This window comes from Dermacentor silvarum, chromosome 6, assembly GCF_013339745.2.
Source record: "Dermacentor silvarum isolate Dsil-2018 chromosome 6, BIME_Dsil_1.4, whole genome shotgun sequence".
Classification (NCBI taxonomy): Eukaryota; Metazoa; Arthropoda; class Arachnida; order Ixodida; family Ixodidae; genus Dermacentor; species Dermacentor silvarum.
Genome location: NC_051159.1, coordinates 70,241,213 through 70,264,392, shown reverse-complemented (window position 1 = coordinate 70,264,392; position 23,180 = coordinate 70,241,213). Strand labels below are relative to the sequence as shown.

The 23,180-nt window shown below is 48.5% G+C and overlaps 1 protein-coding gene and 1 pseudogene across 1 annotated transcript; one reads left to right on the top strand and one right to left on the bottom strand.

Annotated features, from left to right (window-relative positions):
• The first annotated feature begins 10,621 nt into the window (after positions 1-10,621).
• LOC125946312 (uncharacterized) lies at positions 10,622-12,238 on the top strand. Its single transcript, XM_049669035.1, has 3 exons — positions 10,622-10,754; positions 10,939-11,687; positions 11,924-12,238. Exons 1-3 carry the CDS (start codon positions 10,730-10,732, stop codon positions 12,146-12,148), a joined length of 999 nt encoding a protein of 332 aa, XP_049524992.1. The 5' UTR covers positions 10,622-10,729; the 3' UTR covers positions 12,149-12,238.
• Positions 12,239-12,433: 195 nt separating this feature from the next.
• Positions 12,434-22,902, bottom strand: LOC125946311 (uncharacterized; annotated as a pseudogene).
• Between the last annotated feature and the right edge of the window lie 278 nt (positions 22,903-23,180).

The window sequence follows — 23,180 nt, the reverse complement described above, 5'->3', positions numbered from 1 at the left end:
CTATGAACGCAAGCGTTGCTGAGTCTCAGCTCGTGTGACTCAATATGGCGGCGCCAGCGGGGTTGTCTCCACCCTGGACGGCGGCGCTGGGCATCGAGGCACCCTAAGATAGGGAAGTGGATGGCGCCATCTCTTGACATCCGACCGCAACTCAAGGCACGACGGCTACAATGGGTGAACGAGTGACGTTAGCAGGCATCTTTCTAGAGGAAGCTATGCCTTGGCAGATCATCCCATGGTGGTAATTTTGGGGGAATTGGGGGTAAGTTAGCGGTTTCGTATCCCAGTCTCTTCAGTATTCGTCGACTCCGATAAGATGATTTAAATCTCTGTATTTGCGCCTGATTGTGCATGTCTATTCTGTCTTCTAGTGTGTTAAAGAAGCCGGTTCCTTCAATCTTATGGTTGGGTGCGAACTTAAGAACTCCCAGGGCAAGTCTAGCACACTTTCTAATTATAATGTCTATCTTTTTGCGCTGAGTGTTGGTTATCTTAGTGTATGGTAGATAGTACATTATCTTAGAAAAGATCAAGGCTTCAATAACCTTACGTAGTTTGTGTTTATTCATTTCCTCTCTTTTGTCTGGTTACTCTACGCATCACTGCAAGGATCTGTTCTAGTTGTACGGTCAACTTCTGCACCCATGTTGGTGGTTTACCATTGTCCTGTAAAAAAACTGAGAATTCTTATGGTATTCTTGTGGGGTAAGACTGCCTCTTTCATTCGAAGTTTTTTTTTAATTTTTATATTATTCGGCTCGGTTCCTAACGTCTTCACTAATGGCAATATATTCTGACTTCTGAGGGGAACATTCTAGCCCTAGTGTTTCGGCGTATTCACGTATGGTATCTAGTCCACGTTGAATAATGTGTTCTTGCCATCCTGGTGATCCTCGACACCACCAAATAGTTATATCATCGGCTTACAGATTATGTCCTAGGTCTGGTATTTGTTCTAGTAATGTGGGTAGCTTCATCATCGCAATGTTAAATAAAGTCGGCGAGAGAATAGAACCTTGAGGTGTTCCGCGCGTGATTGGATGGCTAGGTGATACATATTCATCAAGTTTCACTTTAACCGTCCTTTCACTTAGGAAGTTCTTAACATAGTTGTATACTCTAGGCCCCGGTTTAGTTGCCTTAAGGTTTTCTAGAATTGCGCGGTGAATGACACTATCGAAAGCTCATTGCATATCAACCCCTACGATTGTTCTTAGCTGAGCTGTACTTGGTGTATCGAACACCTGGTTTTTGATCGTCAGCATAGCGTCCTGAGTACTAACATGTTTTCTGAAGCCTATCATTGTCTCGGGTAAAAGTTGAAGGCCTTCCAGGTGCCACTCAAGACGTTCTAAAACCATCTTCTCCATTAATTTTCCTACCCAGGAGGTTAGTGATATGGGACTGAAGTTGGATATTTTGTCGGATGGTTTTCCTGGCTTATGAATTGGTATTACTACTGCCTCCTTCCATTGTTTTGGAATTACTCCTTTTTCCCATGCTTTGTTTATATATTCCAGCAGAGCCTCTTGATAATTACCTGGCAAGTTTCTCAACACTGCATGCGTGATTCCATCTGCTCCGGGGGTAGTGTTCCTTTTTAAGCTCTGCATGGCGGCATGTAATTCATGAAGGAAAATAGGTGAGTTGGTGCCTTGGGCATTGTCGTTACCATACTCGTCGTAATCTGGTAAGGGATGATCGTCGCTTTTGATTGTAAAAAAGGTATGCAAAAATTCTACAGCGAGCTCCTCTGCATTTTTATTTTCCAACATTTTCAGTTTAGTTATCGCGTGTCTTGGTTTTGTCTGGCCTAGAAGGGTCCTCAATATTTGCCAAACCTTCGGGGTATTCAACTGTCCGTTAAGCTGATCACAGGTTTCAAGCCAGTTCTCGTTGGCTAATTCCTGGGCATAATTTTGTCCTTCTATTGGGATTCTTTGAATTGTTTTGCGTAATGCTTTGTTTGATTTATTCTTTTTGTATTTATTGATTAACCTGTGGTGCTTGTCCCAGAGATTTAAGAGATGGGAGTCAACATATGGGTGATCTTCATCTCTTCCTATTTCCTTAGTGTTCTTTTTGTACACATATTTCATATCTTCTACGCAAGTATCTATGTCGTCCCCTGGGTCTCTTTGTAATAGTTGAGCTCGCATATCGTCCCATTTAGTAATCTTAGTTTTACTAAAAGTTCTGTTTTCGGTTCGTCCTTTTTTTTTCCTACAAGCTGCGTTGTAAGGATATAATGATCGCTACCCATGTTCTCTAGGCTGTTCTCCCATACAGCATCCATGGGTCCTCTGAACCATGTTAAGTCCGGGTTCGTATCTTTCTCGACGTTGTTGCCTGTTCTAGTAACAATCGTGGTATCATTTAACAAAGTAACATGTACGTTGTTCATAACGCATTCTAACTTTCTGCCATTCGGTGCGTCCAGTCATATCCCCAAATAATATAATAAATAATATAATAATATAATATATTATTATGTTATATGTCTCCTTCCTACATTTCATTTTAATACTAGGTTGCTGAAACAGTTGGTATCTTGGTATGGTTGTTATCCCATTTGATTCCTGCACCATGATTATATCAGGTGGTGCAGAGCTTAAAAAGGAACACTGGCCCAGAGCAGATGAAATCACGTATGCAATGTTGAGAAACTTGCCAGGTAATTATCAAGAGGCTCTGCTGGAATATATAAACAAAGCACGGGAAAAAGGAGTAATTCCAAAACAATGGAAGGAGGCAGTAGTAATACCAATTCATAAGCCAGGAAAACCACTAGACAAAATATCCCTTTTTTGCATTTCTGCTTGCAGGTTCAAAATGTTTTCCTGCATTTTAGTAACTACAACAACGATTTGATCTAGTCTGCCTAGGACCTCTTTCATTTCCATTGCATTGTTATGTTGTGTACCTGTGTCCCCCTCTTTCTCTTTAATGCTCGTTGGTAGATGTCTAATCATGTTCCTTTGAGATTGCAATGTCTGAGCTGCTTTCAATGCCTAACTGTAGTAAGGGTTTGTATTAGCGGTGTGATGTGAGGGCGAAGACTTCGCAGCTGGTGAAAGGTGTGAACCACTCACCCACGTGCATTGCTCTTCTCGGGAACATCTTTTGTCTTTCAGTGTTCCTGAAGGGGTCCTGTTCGTCTTTTCTTCGTTTCCTCTTGGCTTCTGGAGTAGTCGTGGGACCTCTCTGCCATCTTCCTTCTTAGCTACGGTACTCTTGTTCTGGTCGTTGTCTCTGCTGTGACTGACGCTTCGGCCACGTTCCTTTCCTGTGCTACTAAGTCTTTCGAGGCGGTTTCTTGTTGGGAGCTCAGGTCAGTTGGTTCTACCGAGGCTCCTACTGCTGCTGCGGTGCTTCTTCTTTGGGTTCCCGTATTGTTTTGTGCGCTCGTGCTGTTCCTCATCTTTCATGGCGTTTAAATATCGTTGCTTTCCGCTTATTGCAGCTTCTCTTCTCACTTCGCCAGTTTCTTGGCGTACTGGACAATCGGGGTAATTTGCTGCATGCTCTCCACCACAATTTCGGCAGCGTAGCTCGCATTCATGAGGAGTGTCGTCATTGGATCCGGGAGGTAACTTAGTTCCACATTTTATGGAGGTCACAAATTTCTTCTTGCTGGGACAGACGTCCGCGCCGTGTCCAATTTGAAGGCATGAATTTCACAGCATGCTACGGGGCCTGTACTAGTACATTCGGAAGACCAGTCGACAGTAGAGAGCATATCGTGACAAATATGTTCACTCGAGAGTTATCAGGTTTGTTTTCGATGAACCGATGCGTCTTACTTGCAGGATTCTAGCTCCTTGCACTTCTACCTCCCTTTCAAGTTCTTCATCTGTCACGGCGCACTGTATACCATGAATTAATTACACATTTGACTGTGTTCGTGCCATTTTCCTGGTATGTAAGGACCGGTTGCTGTGTTCCCATTATCGAAACTTGCCGTAAGCGAAGAAGTTGCTCTACTGCTGTTGGGTGGTAGCTGTCAACTGCTATTAGGTTTTGTACAGTTCTCACCTTCACGTGGGTATCTTTCTTTTCCGAAGTTGTCAAGCCGGCTGCGTGCACAACACTAGGTCCAACACAGTCTTGTGGGAGTTCTAATTCGGTACCGTCGGTGACTTTTACAATTACGGTGATGTGCTCTTCAAGACGCCTACTAGCGTCTCTAGCGGTTTGGCAGTCCTGATCGGGTCGTACTTCGGTCTCTAGCGTTTCCATCATGCTGAGCGCGTGCCAGCAGCGCTGGCCGCCGCGAGGTGGGCAGCGCACGTGCTCGAGTGTTCGGTCTCATGCAGCTAGGGTTAGCGTGGCGAGGCCAGCGGCTAAGGCACAAGACTGTTCACCATTCTATGGGAACTGAGTGTAAAGGTCACTTTTCACGTTCCAGTAGATCTAAAGATGTCGACTGACCTCTCATACGAAGATGATGAGGTTCCGGTGCAGGAAACTGTGAAATTGCTAGATGTTCTCGGGAGCTCGAAGCGAGCACGTCCGGAAGCATTGTGGCACGTCCGGTGGCGCCCCCGTCCACTTAATGGAAATGTCCCTTTCGTCTGCTGCTGAAGTGCTGGTTGACTGGGAGCGCCTGTCTCCTCCTCACGCTAGCCCCCGCACGGCCAGTGCCGCCGCTCCCGCGGATGGATGGATGGATGGACGGACGGACGGACGGACGGACGGACGGACGGACGGACGGACGGACGGACGGACGGACGGACGGACGGACGGACGGACGGACGGACGGACGGATGGATGGATGGATGGATGGATGGATGGATGGATGGATGGATGATGGATGGATGGATGATGGATGGGATGGATGGATGGGATGGATGGATGGATGGATGGATGGATGGATGGATGGATGGATGGATGGATGGATGGATGGATGGATGGATGGATGGATGGATGGATGGATGGATGGATGGATGGATGGATCGATGGATGGATGGATGGATGGATGGATGGATGGATGGATGGATGGATGGATGGGATGGATGGATGGATGGATGGATGGATGGATGGATGGATGGATGGATGGATGGATGGGATGGATGGATGGATGGATGGATGGATGGATGGATGGATGGATGGATGGATGGATGGATGGATGGATGGATGGATGGATGGATGGATGGATGGATGGATGGATGGATGGATGGATGGATGGATGGATGGATGGATGGATGGATGGATGGATGGATGGATGGATGGATGGATGGATGGATGGCTCACGCCACCTAGCCGGGATTAGTAGTATATTTTGTAATGGAGGGTGAATTTTCACTCTTGCCTTTATTTTAGCCAGCCACCAATAAGCCGCCGTTTGGTTATTCCTACCCGTTTCAAGTCCATTTAGCTTCCACTGTCCCTAAACCCCAATGCTTTGAAAAAGTCAGCCCAGTTGCTTTTAAATGCAGGGCAAAGCCCTTTACAGAAAAGTATCAGGTGTTCAGCCGTTTCCTCCACACGCACCACATAACGTGTCTATCCCTTGGTACTTGACTCGGTACGTCTTAGTCGGCAATACTACCGTCCTGGGTCCAAACAACAAAGAGCTGCCCCTAGAATGATCGTAGATATTTTATTTGGCAATTTCGTGCTTGGAAGTTATGTTTTTCCCAGTGCTGATTTCGTCTGTCCCTATTTTCCACAGACCCCTCTCTGTTTCTTTAACCTTTTTCTTAACCGAGGATTCTTGCCCCCCCATCCGCTGCAGTCCAAAATTTTGCTGGAAAATTTTACTGGCTTGCTACCTCCATTTTGTGTCAAGATACTTCATGTAGAAGTAACTGAAAACTTTCCTAGCCTACCACCTTCCCCCATTTCTCTCAATCGCTCCTCAAATTCTGTCTTGCTGCTAGCGTCCCTGCCCTCGAATGATGTCCATCCCATGTCACCCTGCATATACCCCCTGATTTGGTGCATTTGCGTGTGCTCCTAAAGTAAGCCTACCTATACCCCGCGTTTCTTGATTTCCATCCTTGCTCGAACTTTGATCGCATCCATAGAAACCATTACCCCTTTCCAAGTCCCCTCTCACCACTTCGTACCTATTGTAATTTCACAGTGCCCTATTTTTCATCACAGCTGCATTCCTGCTAGCTTTAGTCGTTACATATTTTTCATGTTCCGTTTGGTACTCAGCCCCATTGCTTATCCACACGCAAAGATATTTGTACTTATCCACTATCTCCAGCGTAACCTCCTGTATCCTATGCTCGCGACCCTGATTATCATTAAAAATCATGGCTGCCGATATTTTGTTATTAAACTTCAAACCTAACCTAGCTTCCTCTTTACCGTAGATGTCCATCAATCCCTGAAAATCTTCCTTGTCAACCTTTAGTACAATATCATTCGCGTACATCAGTCGGGGTAATGACTTTTCAATGCTTGAAAAAAAGACGCATTTTCGCCCGATAGGCGAAGCATCGATTGCGATAGCAAATTAGTGGACAGCTATGCAAAGTAAGGATAGTAGTTTTATCGGCCGCATAAACTTGTAAACATAGGCACGCTAACTAAATTAGCAAGCATGGTGTCACGCGGGCGCAAGCAAACATGAACGCATCTCACTCGATTACCGCGGAAACTCGCAGTCAAAACGCTGGAGTCAGCGTAGCAGCAGCAGCGAGCGAAATGAGCTTCTTGCCGGCGCTCGCATCAACTCGATCTCAGCCGCGAAAGCAAAGGGAGGGCGGACTCTGCCCTGCCGCAGATGGTTTTCAAGATGCAGCCGCGTGAGTGGAGGCTGAACCCCCCCCCCCCTTCCCCCGGATACTTCCGTACCGGCGGGACCGTGAGGCCCCTCCACCTGCCTAACCTCTCTCCGGAGCGTTGTGCGTTACTGGAAGACTGCGCGCTTCCTTCCCACTTGTCGCCCTAGTGTGCGCGAGCTGCGATTGCCGGCTCACCGTTGCATGCTTTCACTCGCACATACAGCGTACGGCACGCGGTAACGCTTTTATCGCCCGTGGACTTTATACGCAACCTCACGGCGACGACGACGGCCACGGAAATTCGCTTAGAGTGTCCATATAACTGCTATCGCAATAAAAGAAAGGTTGAGGACAAGTCCGCTCCTCTCTAATTTGGTATCTAATCCTAGTATACGTACAATATGAACAACGAAGGTGACAAAGGACACCCTTGCCTAAGCCCCCGTTTTATCTCTATAAGCTCACATACCTTTTTTTTCATTTATAAGCATCTTGTCACGTATATGTCCACTAGAATATCGGCTATCCCCGTTTGTTCTCTGATCCACACCGCTCTCTTCCTGTCTCTTAACATTACTCCTAAGATTTTTCGTCCCATCGCTCTTTGTGCGGTCCTTAACTTGTTCTCGAGCTTCTTTGTTAACCTCCAAGTTTCTGCCCCATATGTTAGCATCGGTAGAATGCAATGATTGCACACTTTTCTTTTCAACGACATTGGTAAGCTCCCAGTCAGGATTTGGCAATGCCTGCTGTATGCACTCCAACACAATTTTATTCTTCTGCAAATTTCTTTCTCATGATCAGGGTCCCCTGTGAGTAATTGACCTAGATAAACGTACTCCTTTACAGACTCTAGAGGCTGACTGACGATCCTGAATTCTTGTTCCCTTGCTAGGCTATTGAACGGAAGAAATGGAGCTGGGCAGGCCATGTAATGCGTAGGATGGATAACCGGTGGACCATTAGGGTTACAGAATGGATACCAAGAAAAGGGAAGCGCAGTCGAGGACGGCAGAAAACCAGGTGGGATGATGAAGTTAGGAAATTTGCAGGCACAAGTTGGAATACGCTAGCGCAAGACAGGGGTAATTGGAGATCGCAGGGAGAGGCCTTCGTACTGCAGTGGGCTTAAATATAGGATGATGATGATGATGATGATGATGATGATGATGATATAGATATATTTTAAAAGATTAGTTGCTCCATCTTCCACATCTAGTGCACCCAGCCCAGTATGTCCCACAACTCCTCGAATTACACTGCCACAGGCTGCCTTGATATCCAGGAATGCCAGCCATATATGGGTCTGGGTTCCTTTTCTGCTATTTCGATACATTGCGTCAGGGAGAACAGATCGTCCTCTAACCTCCTTTGTTTCCGGAACCCATTTTGTAGTTTCTCAAGCACCCCCTCACCCTGCACCCATGCCTGCAGTCTGTCTTTTATAATCTGCATCACCACCCTGTAAACCACTGACGTCACTGTTTTTAAGCCCGACCAACATGGAGCGATTTTGTTTCAAAAAACTGGTCAAAGGCCGCGAGCGGCATCCGCCCGGCGGCCGGCGGCTGTTCGCCGTCGATCAAGGCGGGCTTGATATCTTCGCAGGCGGTCAACCGCTCACCGGAAGTGGCAAATGAAGACTGTCAGCGCGGACCAATCAGGGCGCCGTCGCGTCCGACTTCCTGCCGCCGCATTTTAATCGGCTAGTCAGCCAAAGAGCGACAAAAGCTGCGCGCATCGCGTACAATGACCGACTGATCACAGCCGTCCAGGCGCGACCAATATGGTTTAGTTGCAGATACAAAACTATTTTATTGCGATAGCAATTATATGGACACTCCAAAGCGGATTTCTGCCGTCGGCGTCGCCGGGAGGTTCCGTATGACGTCAACGGCGATGAAATCGTCGCCGCGCTCCGGACGCTGTATGTGCCAGTGAAAGGGCGCGAGGGGCGCGCGCTTTCACGGGGAGCGAACGCACGCCGAAGAGCAAACGCGCGCTCTGCGCCGTGCTCCCTGAAGGGCTGCAGAATTAAGCATCTCTTTCTTCCTTTAGACAGACAGACAAAGAACTTTTATTTTGGTCCTGAGAAGACGATGAGTGTCCCCCTTAGGGGGCATCGTCTGCGGGCCGCACCTAGGGTACAGTGGCTAGAATGCCCATTCAAGCCACTGTACTTAGGGAGCCTACATGCAACGGCGTTGCATGTAGGCTCCCTAGCCGCACCCACGTTGGAGCCGGGAGGTTGAGTATCTCGGCAATCTCGCGGGCTCTCTGGACAGCCCTGAGCTGCTCTTCCTTGGCGGAGCTGGTGACGAGCCGGAGCCAGTCTCCCCCGAAGAGGAAGACCCTGAGCCCCCGCACAAATCTAGGCACTGCCAGAGCATGTATTTAAGAGTGCACCTGGGATGTCCGCAGCGCGGACAGCCCGGATCGATGCCTTCTATAAATTTTGAATATATAAATGGAGACGCGGATGCGTCTCCGTCTGCAGCATTCGCAAGGTGATTGCCTGTGGTCTGTTTAGGTGTGGCTGTGGAAGCGGAAACTTCCGACGCCCCAGATGATCGTGCTTGCAGACCTCGTTAAGAGTAAGCAGAGTACATGTCCCTTTGCCACTGCCCTCCCCCGGCCTCCGATTGCCCACTTCCGGCGCGGCGAGTGAGACCTCGCAATCACCATATATAGGCTCCGTACAGTGAACAGAGGGCGCTACAACGCTACGCTGCGTAGCGCCAATAGTGGTAGGAATGTGAAACACTGAGCCGGCCGCTCCGACCCCCGCGGCAGCTACTGAACGTGTTCCAACGCGCGCGTGACGTTAAAAATGTCGCGTGTGTTGTTTTGTGGCTTTAAGCCGATAAGCTATATCGAAAATTACTTCCGTGCGCCGATACTCGAGAAAGGAGAGAAGCTGTATGTGGCGGGCCACGTTTACGACGTGAAGGAGACCGACGGCACCGACTTGAGGGCGAAGTGTCACTCGCAGCAAAGGAAACAAGTGTACGACGTTTCCTTGCAGGTAAGGAGAACATGCATGCATTTTTTATATCGCCAAGTAAGCGGAAGCGCACACGCTACCACGACTTATTGGGGGTAAATTTGCGGTGCAAGTTCAACGAAGACGAAGAACGCACTAACAGGACGGGAGCGAATACGAAACTTTGCAGCGCATTACAACTAACTCAAACCAAGATTATGCTACCGCGACGTTTTTTGAATGAGAACAGTCTCAAGTCGACATTCGGTGATTTCACGTCGTTTTTGCTACATTGCCAGCTATTCCGGCGCGTGGTCGCAGAAATGTCCAACTGCAGCTCTGCTATTTACAGTATTTCGTTCACTTCGTGGCCTACGTGCGCAGAAACGCATTTTTGCAAATATATAAATGTTTGAAGCGTTTCTAGGTGTTAACTTTTCCTTTATTGGCTACTGGAGACGCACCGTGTGGTCCGGCGTTCGTGTGAAGAGGTATAACCTGTAGTTGTAGGTAGCTTACCGTATCTGCTGCTCCGTTTTCGCAAAATTTATTTAGCGGCGCTCCTTGGTCACATTTTTGTCTCCTCTCGAAGCGTCTGTTTCGCAATGTGACGTGACAACTTCAGATTCGCTCACATAACTAAGGCCATCTTATTTCACACTTGCTGCAGCTGACCAGACCTGGCCGCGAAATAAGTGCAGGGCGCTGCAGCTGCAGGTAATAATAATAATCTTTATTTGCACTTGAAGAAAAAAAAAGGGGGAGGGGAGAGAGGAGTAAAGAGAAAGAGGGGGATCGCCCTGGGTGGCGTGCTAGGCGTGGCAGATAGGTACAAACCCGTACGCGGAGCGCCTGCCAGCCATCCACCCAGGGGATGGCTGGCAGGGGAGACTGCAAGCATTGCGCAGCACTAGCCATTTTCGTTGTCCGTTATGAGGACCGATCAAGCACGACTGGCCCAAAGTGTTGGGGTGTGCCATCCAAAAAACCGAGAATAGACGACAAGATGTCCATCGAAGACCTTTTCGGTGGTAAGCACTTAGTCCCCTGTCTGCATGAATTGCGCTAAAAAGTATTGCTTTCGGAAATCGGGTGTTTTCATGTGCAACTATGCAGCTGTTCTAATACAATTTATGTTGCCTTTGTTAGGATTAGCATAGTGTCATTCATGTCTGCTTTATCTCATACATAGGGCTGTGTATTTTTTTTCCACAGTGAACAAGCACCCGTACGTTGGGGGTAAAAAGCCTGCCGCATTAGAGCCCAATTATGTACTAACTCATTTTCCAGACATCGAATGTGCTACATCAAGGATTCTTAGAGAATGTGACGAAACTTCCGAGGAGAATATCTACAGAGATATTGTTGACAGTATTGTCCATGAAGTTGTTCTACGGGAGCAAATAACTCTATTAAAATGCACTCTAAAAGAACCACAAAAAGTGTTTCACACATTAACTGTAGAGTGCACTTACCCCAAAGTGCTCATAAGAAAAAAAGAGCATGAAGCACTAATGGCCCAGCAAGAACTGGCTTATTACAATGCGAAAGTGCGGTGTGCTGACACACTCCATCTCTGTGCGCTCACCAAGGGTCAGTCGCGGAACGTAAGGTGGGTGCTAGTTTCATGGATGCACTCAACTGTTCGAATTAGGCATGCATATTTCTATTGCCAAAATAATAATGCCACCTATTTTACTAACAGGTGGCACCAAGAAAGGAGAGTGCACATTACATGCTCGCTCGCACACACGATTCTTCGGTCCCGAAAGCCTCCCCAGGAATTGGCAGATGCACTCCTGCATGCTCCACGATTTTTTTCTACAGCCACATCCTATGGTATGCGATTCAGTGTTGTTGATCACAATATTAATGGGGGAAAATCCTTTTCTTTTTTAGGTATACAGATGGAGCCAGTAGCTCGTAGAGAGTTCCAGGTAAAAATGCGTGCAGATGTAGTTGAGGTAATAGACACATCCTTTTTTTTTAATTCTTATTTCAAGTTCTGAACACTGTTACTTCTTTTCCAGACAGGACTTGTGCTTCACCCTATAGACAGCCGTGGTTGTGTGGGAGGCCAGATGGCCTCGTTTTAAAGGAAGATGGAACCCACCTACTCGAAATCAAGTGCCCTTTCTCCAGAAAAGATGGAAAAATCATAGATTACGAAAACTTTGTCACATTTGTGCCACACATTAAGTACCGCAATGGAAAGCTAGAGATGGTGAAAGGACATAAATACTACACTCAGGTGCAGCTCCTAATGTACATATGTGGCATTGAAAAATGTTTCTTTTTTGTGTACAGCTCAAAGGAAAGCATTACTATTCCTGTGCAAAAATACAAAAGTTTTCTTTGTGCGGCTGTGCGTTACTTAGAAGATTTTTATTTTGCATGGTTTTTGCCCGCGCTTGCTAAGCTGTGAAGCCTATATTGTTTCAATTGATAGAATAAATGTAATCAATCACTCCTCTGCATAAGTTTGTTGTCTCGCACGGTAGCATCAAATGCACACACTTGCAGCTGAGTTTGTAAATCAGAAATTGGCAATTACCAAACCTAGTATGCTTATACACAGCTGTTCTTAGAGGCACACTTCAAAACTCCGAACTCTTCTTTTATGAAAATTTTGAAAAATATATCTTGTAGAAATCATTAGTTGGTATGTGTACAGCCAGTCATTTGTATTTACTACACCCACATAAAATAATTAAATGGCAGAACACTGCAGATTCAAAAGAACACATAGGAGATTTTATTTACATTGCAAGGCACGACTTACAAGATTGATAGCTTAACATTCCTTTTAGACAGAATGCAGCCTGGCAAATAACTTCACAGAACTATCCTAGTAACTATACAGGACTAGCTTTTAAACACAAACACTCGCATACATTCAATGGAACTTCACACATACGCCTTCATCACTATGTTTGGTTTATATAAGACTTAAATAAGCTCGAAACTAACACAAACACTCGCATACATTCAATGGAACTTCACACATACGCCTTCATCACTATGTTTGGTTTATATAAGACTTAAATAAGCTCGAAACCTAGTAAGCATAACAGTCGAGATCGGAGTCATGAATTTAACACATCAAAATATAATATTGTTACGGGGATGTTGGGAGTATAGACTGGATGTATTTACAATATATACACAAGTAGAGTTAGTGCGGTCAAGATAGCTGACCAGCAACAACACGAAGCAGCCAGTGTCTCTCGATCTTCTTCTTTTCTTTCCTCCTATCCTTCCGTAACAGGACCCCCGGGTGCTGAAGTGCCGTCTCGGCGCATGTCAGGCGAAGAACTGCAAGCGAAGTATGGCTTCAACCGCGAAACGTGCACGATGTCAACTGGCGTCGGACTTGAGGACGGATCAAACTGTAACGGCGAGATCTCATAATTGACGTCGTTAACCTGACGTAGGACTTCATAAGGCCCTGTGTAGCGAGAGAGAAGCTTCTGGGAGAGACCGACACGACAACATGGTGACCAGAGGAGCACCCAAGCACCTGGGGCGAACTTAACGTCGCGATGGCGGCGATCGTACCACTCTTTTTGTATATCCTGCGATGCCAATAGACGAGATCGAGCGACTTGACGCGCCATGTGAGCGCGATCGATGACTTCACGAGCGTACTCAGTTTTAACACGTGGCACAGAAGGTAGGATGGTGTCAAATGGCAATGTGGGGTCGCGACCATACAAAAGATAAAAGGGCGAATATCCTGCGGTGTCATGTCTGGACGAGTTATACGCGAATGTCACGTAGGCCAGCGTGGCGTCCCAGTCGCGGTGATCATTGGAGACGTACATCGACATCATCTCTGTGAGTGTTCGTTTGAGACGTTCCGTAAGACCGTTCGTTTGTAGGTGGTAGGCGGTGGACAGCTTATGCTCTGTGGCACAAGAGCGGAGGAGGTCGTCAACAACTCGGGACAAGAACGAGCGGCCGCGGTCGGTTAGTAACTGTCGAGGTGCACCGTGGTGGAGGATGACGTCATTATTCGTAACCGTGATCAGCGTATGCGGAACAGCAACATTTCGGTTCAAAAGCACGTCGACGATGGGGCGAAGCACATAGTCACCGTCAGGAACCTGTGGCTGTGCGGTCAAAGCGACGTAAGTGACTGCCTCGGGTGACAGACGCACATCTTGAAGCGAGCACAGGCGCGGTGGCGCGGTGCTTGGAGCATCGGCGAGTTGAGGCAGTTTCAACTGAAGGACGCCGGTTGCGCAGTCAATGAGAGCATAATGGTTGAATAAAAAGTCCAACCCAAGGATAACGTCGTGAGGGCAGTTGTCGATCACAGCAAAGAGAACAGAAGTTGGGCGGCCGGCTATACTTAAACGCACAGTACACATTCCGAGAACAACCAGCACGCCACCGTCGGTACACGAAGCACTTGTGCAGTTGCTGGGGTGAGGACCTTCTTTAAACGTCTACGTAGGCTAGCACTCATGACAGATATGTGGGCTCCAGTGTCGACGAGTGCTTTGACAGGTACGCCGTCTACTTTAACGTCAATTATACTTTTTTTGGTGGGCACAGACAGAGGATTTGCTGCAGTAGTTGTCAATGCAGCACCACCTCCGAGGGCTGAAGTGCTTAGTTTTCCGAAAGAACGCGGTCGAAAGCCACAGGGGACGAAAGGCGACGTGGCTGCGGCAAACGCGTGAGCCTGCTCCGGGCCCCATGAGAAGCCGATTGAGGCCAGTGAAGCAGGTCCGACCGAGCCACCAGCCGGAGCCGAGCTGGAACGGAGGATGGCGTCATGGAAGAGAAAATCTGCGACGTCAGTTGTGCAACTAGTCGGCAACGCCTTGGTTGCCTTGGTTATCGCGTAGCGTGTCGCGTAATCGGTAGCGACGGCGATCCACTTATTCCCTCGAGTCGTCGTCGGAAAAGGGCCAAGCAGGTCAAGGCCTACGCGATAGAAAGGTTCAGAGGGAACTTCAATTGAATGGAGTCGTCCGACAGGTGGCAGGGGAGGTTTTTTCCGGCGCTGACACAATTCGCAAGTTGCGACATAACGACGCACAGAGCAGTAGAGTCACGGTCAGAAGAACTGGCGTCGTACGCGGTCGTATGTGCGCAAAACTCCAAGGTGTCCCGCCGTTGGTGCATCGTGAAGTTGCTCGAGAACGACGGATCGTAGATGACGAGGAAGGACAAGGAGAAACTCAGGGCCCTCAGGGTTGATATTTCGGCGGTAGAGGATGCCGTCGTGCAGCACGAACATGCGGCACGGGCCGTCGGTGCTGCCAGATTGCACTCCGGCGATGATGGCCTGCAAGGACTCGTCGCGATGTTGTTCAGCGCACATGTCGCACATGTCAGTGAAAGCCAACACGCAGGTCTCCGGATCATGTGCAACAGGATCAGGAGGATCCACGGGATGACGAGAGAGGCAGTCAGCGTCCTTGTGCAGACGTCCAGACTTGTAGATGACAATAAAAGAAAATTCCTGGAGCCGCAAAGCCCAGCGACCAAGCCGTCCTGTCGGGTCCCGGAGGGAAGACAGCCAGCAGAGGGCATGATGGTCTGTAATGACCGAAAACGTGCGGCCGTACAAATATGGCCGGAACTTGGCGACAGCCCACACTAAAGCCAAGCACTCACGCTCGGTGATGGAGTAATTCCTCTCAGAAGGTGACAGCAGGCGGCTGGCGTAAGCTATCACGCACTCGGTACCATTCTGCTGCTGGGCGAGAACAGCACCGATGCCGTGGCCGCTGGCGTCAGTGTGGACTTCGGTCGGGGCAGATGGATCAAAGTGGGCAAGTATGGGAGGGGTGGTCAGAAAACCGATGAGAGCGGCGAACGGGAAGATGGCCGACGTGTTTGTGATGAACGAGACTGGTGTCCGCGAGGCGATGGTGAGCGACTGTACCACGTGTTCCTGGCAGAGTTGTCGGCACTGTTAGACTCGGCGGAGGGCGAAACACGGCGGGAATTTCCATAAAAACGTGCAGGTTGGTCGGCATGCGAGGTGTTGAGGGCCACGAGTTGCGACAGTATCGGGCGACATGACCAATACGGCGACAGGTGAAACATATCGGCTGGTCGTCCGCAGTTCTCCACTCAGTCGGGTTGCGATAACGCGGAGGGAAGTGTCGTGGTGGATCATACAGAGTAGAAGGGCGTTCGTTGGCTCTGGGGTTGGCGACAGCACAGACAGAATGTAAACCCATGCTTTCAAGTTCCTGGCGAACGATGGCTTGAACGAGGGGAACTGAAAGAGGGGTAGCGTCAGGGCGACGCGAACAGAAAGCTGCGGGCGCCATCGCTTCCAGTTCACGTCGGACGATTCGCACCACGTCCTCTGATGGCGACGCATGCTGCTGTGTGGGCTGATCTTCACACGTCGACGTTGCGGCAGTATTTGGAAGTCTGGCGAATGGTTGCAGGACGCGGCGGCTTTTGGCCTGCTCGAATTGTCGGCACTCTTTTATGATAGCATCAACTGAAGAACAGCCTTTGCACATGAGCAGATTGAAGGCATCGTCAGCGATTCCCTTCAGCACGTGCCCGACCTTCTCAGCTTCAGTCATGTCGTGATCGGCTTTACGACAAAGCGCCAGCACGTCCTGGATATACGAAACATAGGACTCTGTGGGGGTTTGGGCACGGGAGGCGAGTTCCTGCTTTGCGGCAATTTTACGGCCGGCTGGTTGGCCAAACAACTCTTTTAGCTTCTCTTTGCATTGGTGCCAGCTGGTCAGCTCCTCTTCGTGGTTTTCGTACCACACTTTTGCCGTGCCTCTTAGGTACAACAACACGTTAGCTAGCATAAGCGTAGGATCCCATCTGTTGACTCCACTCACGCGTTCGTACATAGCCAGCCACTCTTCAACGTCGGCGCCATCGGTCCCACAGAAAGTTCCGGGATCCTTGGCTTGTACAACCACAACCGATGGGGACGACGACGTAGCTGGCGGTGGTGACGTTGCAGGCGGCAACGACGTTGAACCCGCGTGCTCACCGTCAGTCATGGTGGGGACGGTGATGCGACGTCCACTGCGGAGCTCCGTTTCCAGCCTTGGTACCCCGCACCTCTCACCAATATGTTACGGGGATGTTGGGAGTATAGACTGGATGTATTTACAATATATACACAAGTAGAGTTAGTGCGGTCAAGATAGCTGACCAGCAACAACACGAAGCAGCCAGTGTCTCTCGATCTTCTTTTCTTTCCTCCTATCCTTCCGTAACAATATTCCACGCTTTCACCTGCAGACCCCCTTTCACGAATGATTGGAGGCTGCAAGTTAGCAAGAACACAGCATACATGAAACACGTCACTCATTGCCGAGATCAGCTCTGTGGGCACTCTAGTATTAAGGATATTGTAACACTTAATTCTCTGGATAAATCTTTCAACATGAATACGAACCTGTGCAATATTGTACGTCTCTGTTACCTCCCTCTCACTGAACTGGTCACTGTTTTGTAGAAAGGGAGGCATCACCAACACAGCTTGTACCTGTTCCAACCCAGACTTTATCCCCGGAAATCCTTTGTCGGCCATGACCACATCCCCTGGCTGCACTAAGTCTAAAAATCCAGAATCTACAGTGATGTATGCATCAGAACATCTTCCACCATAGGCCTTTGAGCAGAAGCAAACTGCACCACACGGGGTAATGCCCACAAGAAACTTTAGAGTATATCCTCCTTTGTAGTGGGAGTAAATAACTCGTTGCTGCTGCACAGTGCTAAGCCGTTCTGTACGCACCTCGGTACAGTCTATGATCATTGAACAGCCTGGGTAGTTTTTTTTTGAAGCACTCGGGCATTGTTTTCATTATTACATGAGCTGGGGTACGAAAAATCTACTTCTGGGTGGCAGTTCTCAGAGTTCTCAGGACACTATTAAAGTGGCGCGACACTGTATTTTGACTCACTGAAAAGAGTACTGCGAGAGATTAATAGCTGATGCCCAGCTTAAGCTTCATCAGAAACATCAAAACCCTGTCTGCTACTGGAATGTCACAGCTACGCTCTGCACAGGCTGGCATTATGCTCATTAGTAGAGCAAACACATCTAGTGTCACTCCACACAGGTCCCTGACAGCAGGCGCTCACTGTTTGACACTTTGATAGCCAGTGAAGCAGCTAGTTCTGTGGTCAAATCCACTATGGCGTGAAGTCATGGGCGGTTTGCACTGAACTGCTGCACTACAAACACTTTTGTGCTCAACCTGGGTGCATGATTCGTTACCCTGCAAAGAACACAACAGAAGACTAAAACTGCTGGAGGCCGCAAAATCACCGTCAGTTTGGCATGCCTGAAAGAAAAAAAAAAGAAAAAAAAGACATACACTCAATGGAAAATCAGGTAAGAAACTACACACGGGTACAACTTTAGGAGAATATGCGTACGTTGGGAGTTTTAGAACAATTATTACATGTCTTCAAGAAAAGCAATATTATATGTAAATGTTAGCTTAGAAAATGATGCACACATTAAAGGTAACCCAGCTATATAAATGATATACTCACTGGGCCTGAAAGACAGATAAAATTATTTCACAAACTTTTGCTCCACTGTGAGCCATACCCACGCAGAAGTGCATTGAGGCAATCCAAGCGAATAAAAGTGCCCTTGACAACTCGCGCATAAGCTTAATACTTAGATTACAATGTATCAATTTTATGTCACTACATATTGCTTCCTGTGAGACTTGCCTTATCTTCTTGTGCCACCTGTAGTGATGCAGCAGCAGCGCAGAGCAGCTCCAAGCCAGGTGGACGCAAAGAGTAATTGTGACCTGCAGTGTCTGCATCTGTGTCTTGGCTGCCCCGTGTGGTATCCGTACTGGCAATGGTGCAACAACCTTCTCCGGATGCCACTGACTTTACCTCGTCTCTTTTCTTCCACCTGAAAGTACACAGAAAAAAGAAGTGTCGAAACAGCTTTCACTTCTCGCACTATTCAGTGTCTTAAGCTCGGCTTTAACAGTTGAATTTGCAAGTTAATAGGAACAAGCAAATGAGCCTCTATAATTGAAGTACACAGTACTAACAGCAACTGCATTGAATATTGATAAGCACTACAAGGCTCAGCAGGCAGATGACAAAATGATTGACCACTTACCTTCCATACCTCGACAGCTGGTCGGTTGATTTTATAGGACGAACTTTGTAAACATCTGGGAAGATAGTTGGGTGATAGCCAGGGTGTGTCGCTATCGTGCTTTTTGCTGCCGTTCACGAAGTGTTTGGAGCAGATCCTGCTCGCCTGAGTCGGCATCCACGTCGAGCCGTCGTTCTCGCTGAAGAAAACAAGAGGAGTATGGTTGCGAATATTACGCAGGTCATACTGACGACACAGTGCACTATGCATGAGGCCGCAAGCAAGAGCGCACATGCAGTAACCGAATGACTTCTTCACGTGACGGTAAACGAGGCAAACACGCCACAAAGCGCTGATGAGAGCGAGCAGTCTCACGGCGGGCGCCACTTGGTGAAGGCATTGGAAGTTTAGATGTTACACGCACCACCACTACCCCCAAAATCAAGGCAAACCGAGTTTACTTACTTCGCTGAAAGTATCACAGAAAAACGCAATTTAACAACTAATTACCGGACTACACGCATGCAAGCAAATCAACGAAGGTTCGCATGCAGCCTACAATAGCATTTGAGGCACAAATTCGCGCGTAAAATCTCGCGCTACGCAAGCTTGCTGAGCAAAACGTGCTCCATACACTTCCAACCGCGCTAAGCACACAAATACAGTTGCAGAACCTCAAGCAGCTAGACCTGGCTAGACCTTAAAGCATATAGTTACATTGACACTAGGAAAACGCTGTTTTCACAATCACTTACTTAACTCTTCGAACAGCAACAATCCATCTTTTGCGTCGTTCTTGCTCCCACGGACGACCTGGAAATCGGTACAATTTCACGCCAGGCTGGCCTTCGTGGCTGTGGCAGTTTTTTACGCAGCAGTACCGGCACTTGTTCCTCTTCCTTTTCCGTACGTTTTCAGTCGATGGATCAGAATTAGTCGAGCTGAAGGATGACATTGTCTCAACGCCAGAAACGACCGAACAGCACCAGCGACGCCGCGCCTACGAATACCTCCGCGCGCTTTGGCCGTCTCATTATTGTTGGCGGCGCTGCGACAGATGGCGCAGCAATCGCAGCAAACTTCACTGTACGCGACTTCTTCCGTCGCGGGAAGGCCGTGGGGGACGAGAGGGCGGGAGGGGAGGCGACGTTTAGATGCGGCAACAAATGCGTATTTATATCAAAACGTTGCGAGGCGAGAAGGTCGGTAAGATTTCCGACGCTGCTCGACGAGTGTCCCATTCCTGATCTCGTCGAAAACCTCCGAGCCGCCCCCAGAGGCACCGGCAACAGTCACCAACACCGCGCTCGTTCGGCACTGCGAAAGCGGGCAAAACGCCGACGGCGTCGACAACAGTTTTGCGCGTTCGCTGGTGCTGCTGCATGTCCAAGTTTATACAGCTTATAAAACTGATAAAGCTGATAAAACTACAGCTCATAAAAGCATCAATTACTATCGCAATTGCCCGCAATTGATGCTTCGCCTTTCGGGTGAAACTACGGCAACTTTCTATCAATCAGTGTTCGATTGATTTCCGCTTGACGCGTCAACGTTTCGCTGTGCAGGGGACGAAGCCTTCCGAACATTGAGGTTCGAGTGCGCGTACATAAGTTCTTGCACGCGATCCCCTGCGAGGCTGTTGTGTACGTAGCACGGTAAGCACATTTCCAAGCACCGACCAGTTTCTTTCACATGCCGCAGAAGAAGGGGGAATCTGCAGTACGCGACAGGCGAGGGGGCTCAAGGGTTGGTAGAGTGCCTGCAACCACGTTGCTGGATCTAGGCGCTCCGCAGACTGCCAAAATCCTTCTTCTGACGAAATTCGTTCGCAGGTTCTATATCGTGCGATGTTACATGTTTTTCTTTCTTTCTTTTTTTTTTTTTTTCACTGCATTTCGCTGGGAATGGAATCATGCTTTTTCTAGCAACACTGAAATCGTGGCTGCGGCGGCCGCCTGTTTTTCACCGCATGTGGGTGCAGCACGGCGGCGGCACGCTGGCATTCCCCCGCGCTGGTGCAGGCCGTGCCATGTTCGCCGTGAAAGTTCGCTCCATGTGGGCCGGGCTTTTTGGGACGGTAGTTGTTTATGTCAGCTTTGTCCTCCTTTCCCTTATAAATCATGCTCATCCTGCTTAGTCTCCACCCCTCGGGGGCTTTACCGTCCATTATCGGTTTGCTCCCTACCTCTCTTAATGTTTGCTTAAATTTTGGGCCCAATGTATTTATTAACATAATTGGGATGCCATCTGGACTTGACGTGCGGTCTCTGGACGGACGGACGGATGGATGGATGGATGGATGGATGGATGGATGGATGGACGGATGGACGGACGGACGGACGGACGGACGGACGGACGGACCGACGGATGGACGCACATGCTCTTATTATTATTTTACCTAATGTCTTACCTATATATTTGGGAAAACACACAGATACAAAGAATTCCCAGCATCAAACTTTTTGAACCATTACTGGGAACTCTGTTTTTGCACGTCTCCGTTGTTTGTGGTCTCCTTACTTTTCTGCCACCAAATCTCCAGCCGCCTCTTACTAAGCTCTATTGAGGACATGTTTACTTTCCCACTGCAATACTTCAACCTAAGGGCTTCAAGGAGGCCAGATGAGCCTAAACTGGGAGCTGGGTAGATACCTTCAATTCAAATAAAACATTTTCCATCATTTCCCTTTCCAATCATTTCAATTTCCAATTGTTTCTTTCTGGATGCGCGGAGGTGAGCGCCAACTCGTGGTGCTGAAAGGAACCGAGCGCCGTTTTGTGATTGGTCGAAACGCGGCGCGGCGCGCTATGATTGGTAGAAAACTTTCGGTCACGGTCAACTCACGGTCCACTCACGGTCCACTCACGAATAACGCCGAAGACACCTGATTTTCTGCGCCACGGGGCCCTTAAAGCTGTCGCTTGCCAACTCGTGGTGCTGAAAGGAACCGAGCGCCGTTCTGTGATTGGTCGAAACGCGGCGCGGCGCGCTATGATTGGTAGAAAACTTTCGGTCACGGTCAACTCACGGTCCACTCGCGAATAACGCCGAAGACACCTGATTTTCTGCGCCACGGGGCCCTTAAAGCTGTCGCTTTAAACAATTGGAGGATGCTTAAGAGTGGAACGCGATGGCGTTATCGGGCCCCGTTCGCATCGCATTTTTCTTTCGGTAGGCTTCACTGCAACACAGAACGTGGGAAAGCCAGCGCATACATAGGCCAAGCTTACACCGATCCCCTTAAAGTCGGCTTTACTGGGAAGACGTTTTTTCAAGGCAATATAAGTCGTCTTATACTAAAATGTGAAGGCACCAACACATTTTAAAATTATTTTATTAGTTGTTTGCTATTGCCCCGACGCGCGCGCGTGTCCAAAACGCATCTGACCTGCCGTAGGGAGCCTACATGCAAGCGCTGTATAAATGCTGGAAAAGGGGTTTGTGTTTGAGTTTGCTTGTAACAGAATTATGTTTTCTCGTACATTCAGATTACAATCCGACGCCACCATGTCTGTATGTTGTGGTTAAGTTGTACTTTACCATTTTTCTGGCAGATTTTCCTGAGAAACTCATTTTTTGTTCACTAACACCTTGCGCCACGCGTAGGGCCTGCGCGGTCGGGGTCGGGGTGGTTGGGGATGACTTTTACCGCCGCGCCACGGACGCCGACATCGACGCCGGCGCCGGATTTTAACGCTGTCCCATTCAAATTTCCGTGCTGCTGACAGAAATTGCGCCGTTAATTGGTAGCGATGGCGCCCATCTCCACCTGGCCCTCGAGCGTGTTCCTGGACAGGTAGTAAAGGCGCTTGCGCGAATTTTCTTCAATTTTTTTTTATTTGTTTCTTCTATCACCTTTTATTCCTTTACCCTTTCCCCAGTACAGGATAGCAAGCCGGTATTTATACTGGCTAACCTCCTTGTCTTTCCTTTCTTTCTCTCTCTTGAAATCGAATTCAAAGTAGGTACACGAACTTTTTGCGTAGGTCTCACTAGCTTACGCACCAGCACTGCTACTTTTCACCGCTATACTGCTCATATTGCTGTCGGAGTACTCGCAAAGAGCCAATGTCAATTTTCCTCACGGCATGGCAGCCGTGAATCTGACACAGCTGGACGTTCCCGATACAATCACGGCACACGCTGGACAACGCCAGCAACTAAACGCGGGCATGATTTGCAGCAAATCGACACTTTTGCGTTCGTTTCAGTAACGTCGCGGTGCGGCTGCACTTCTGAACTGGCGCTGCACGAACTTGGCGTGTTTCCGTTAGTCTCAGTGGAACACAGAGTTGGAACCGGTGCTGGCGCAACAGAGTGCGCTGCTGCTGTAGTATGGCGTAGTGGTTACGACGCTTGCTTAGGGAG

Bases quoted from the DNA above. Each gene is read 5' to 3' on its own strand.
- LOC125946312 (XM_049669035.1), top strand. From the start codon at position 10,730: ATGTCCATCGAAGACCTTTTCGGTG. The intron at 10,755-10,938 runs GTAAGCACTTAG...TTTTTTCCACAG, and splicing joins CATCGAAGACCTTTTCGGTG to TGAACAAGCACCCGTACGTT. The intron at 11,688-11,923 runs GTAATAGACACA...CCACACATTAAG, and splicing joins TGCGTGCAGATGTAGTTGAG to TACCGCAATGGAAAGCTAGA.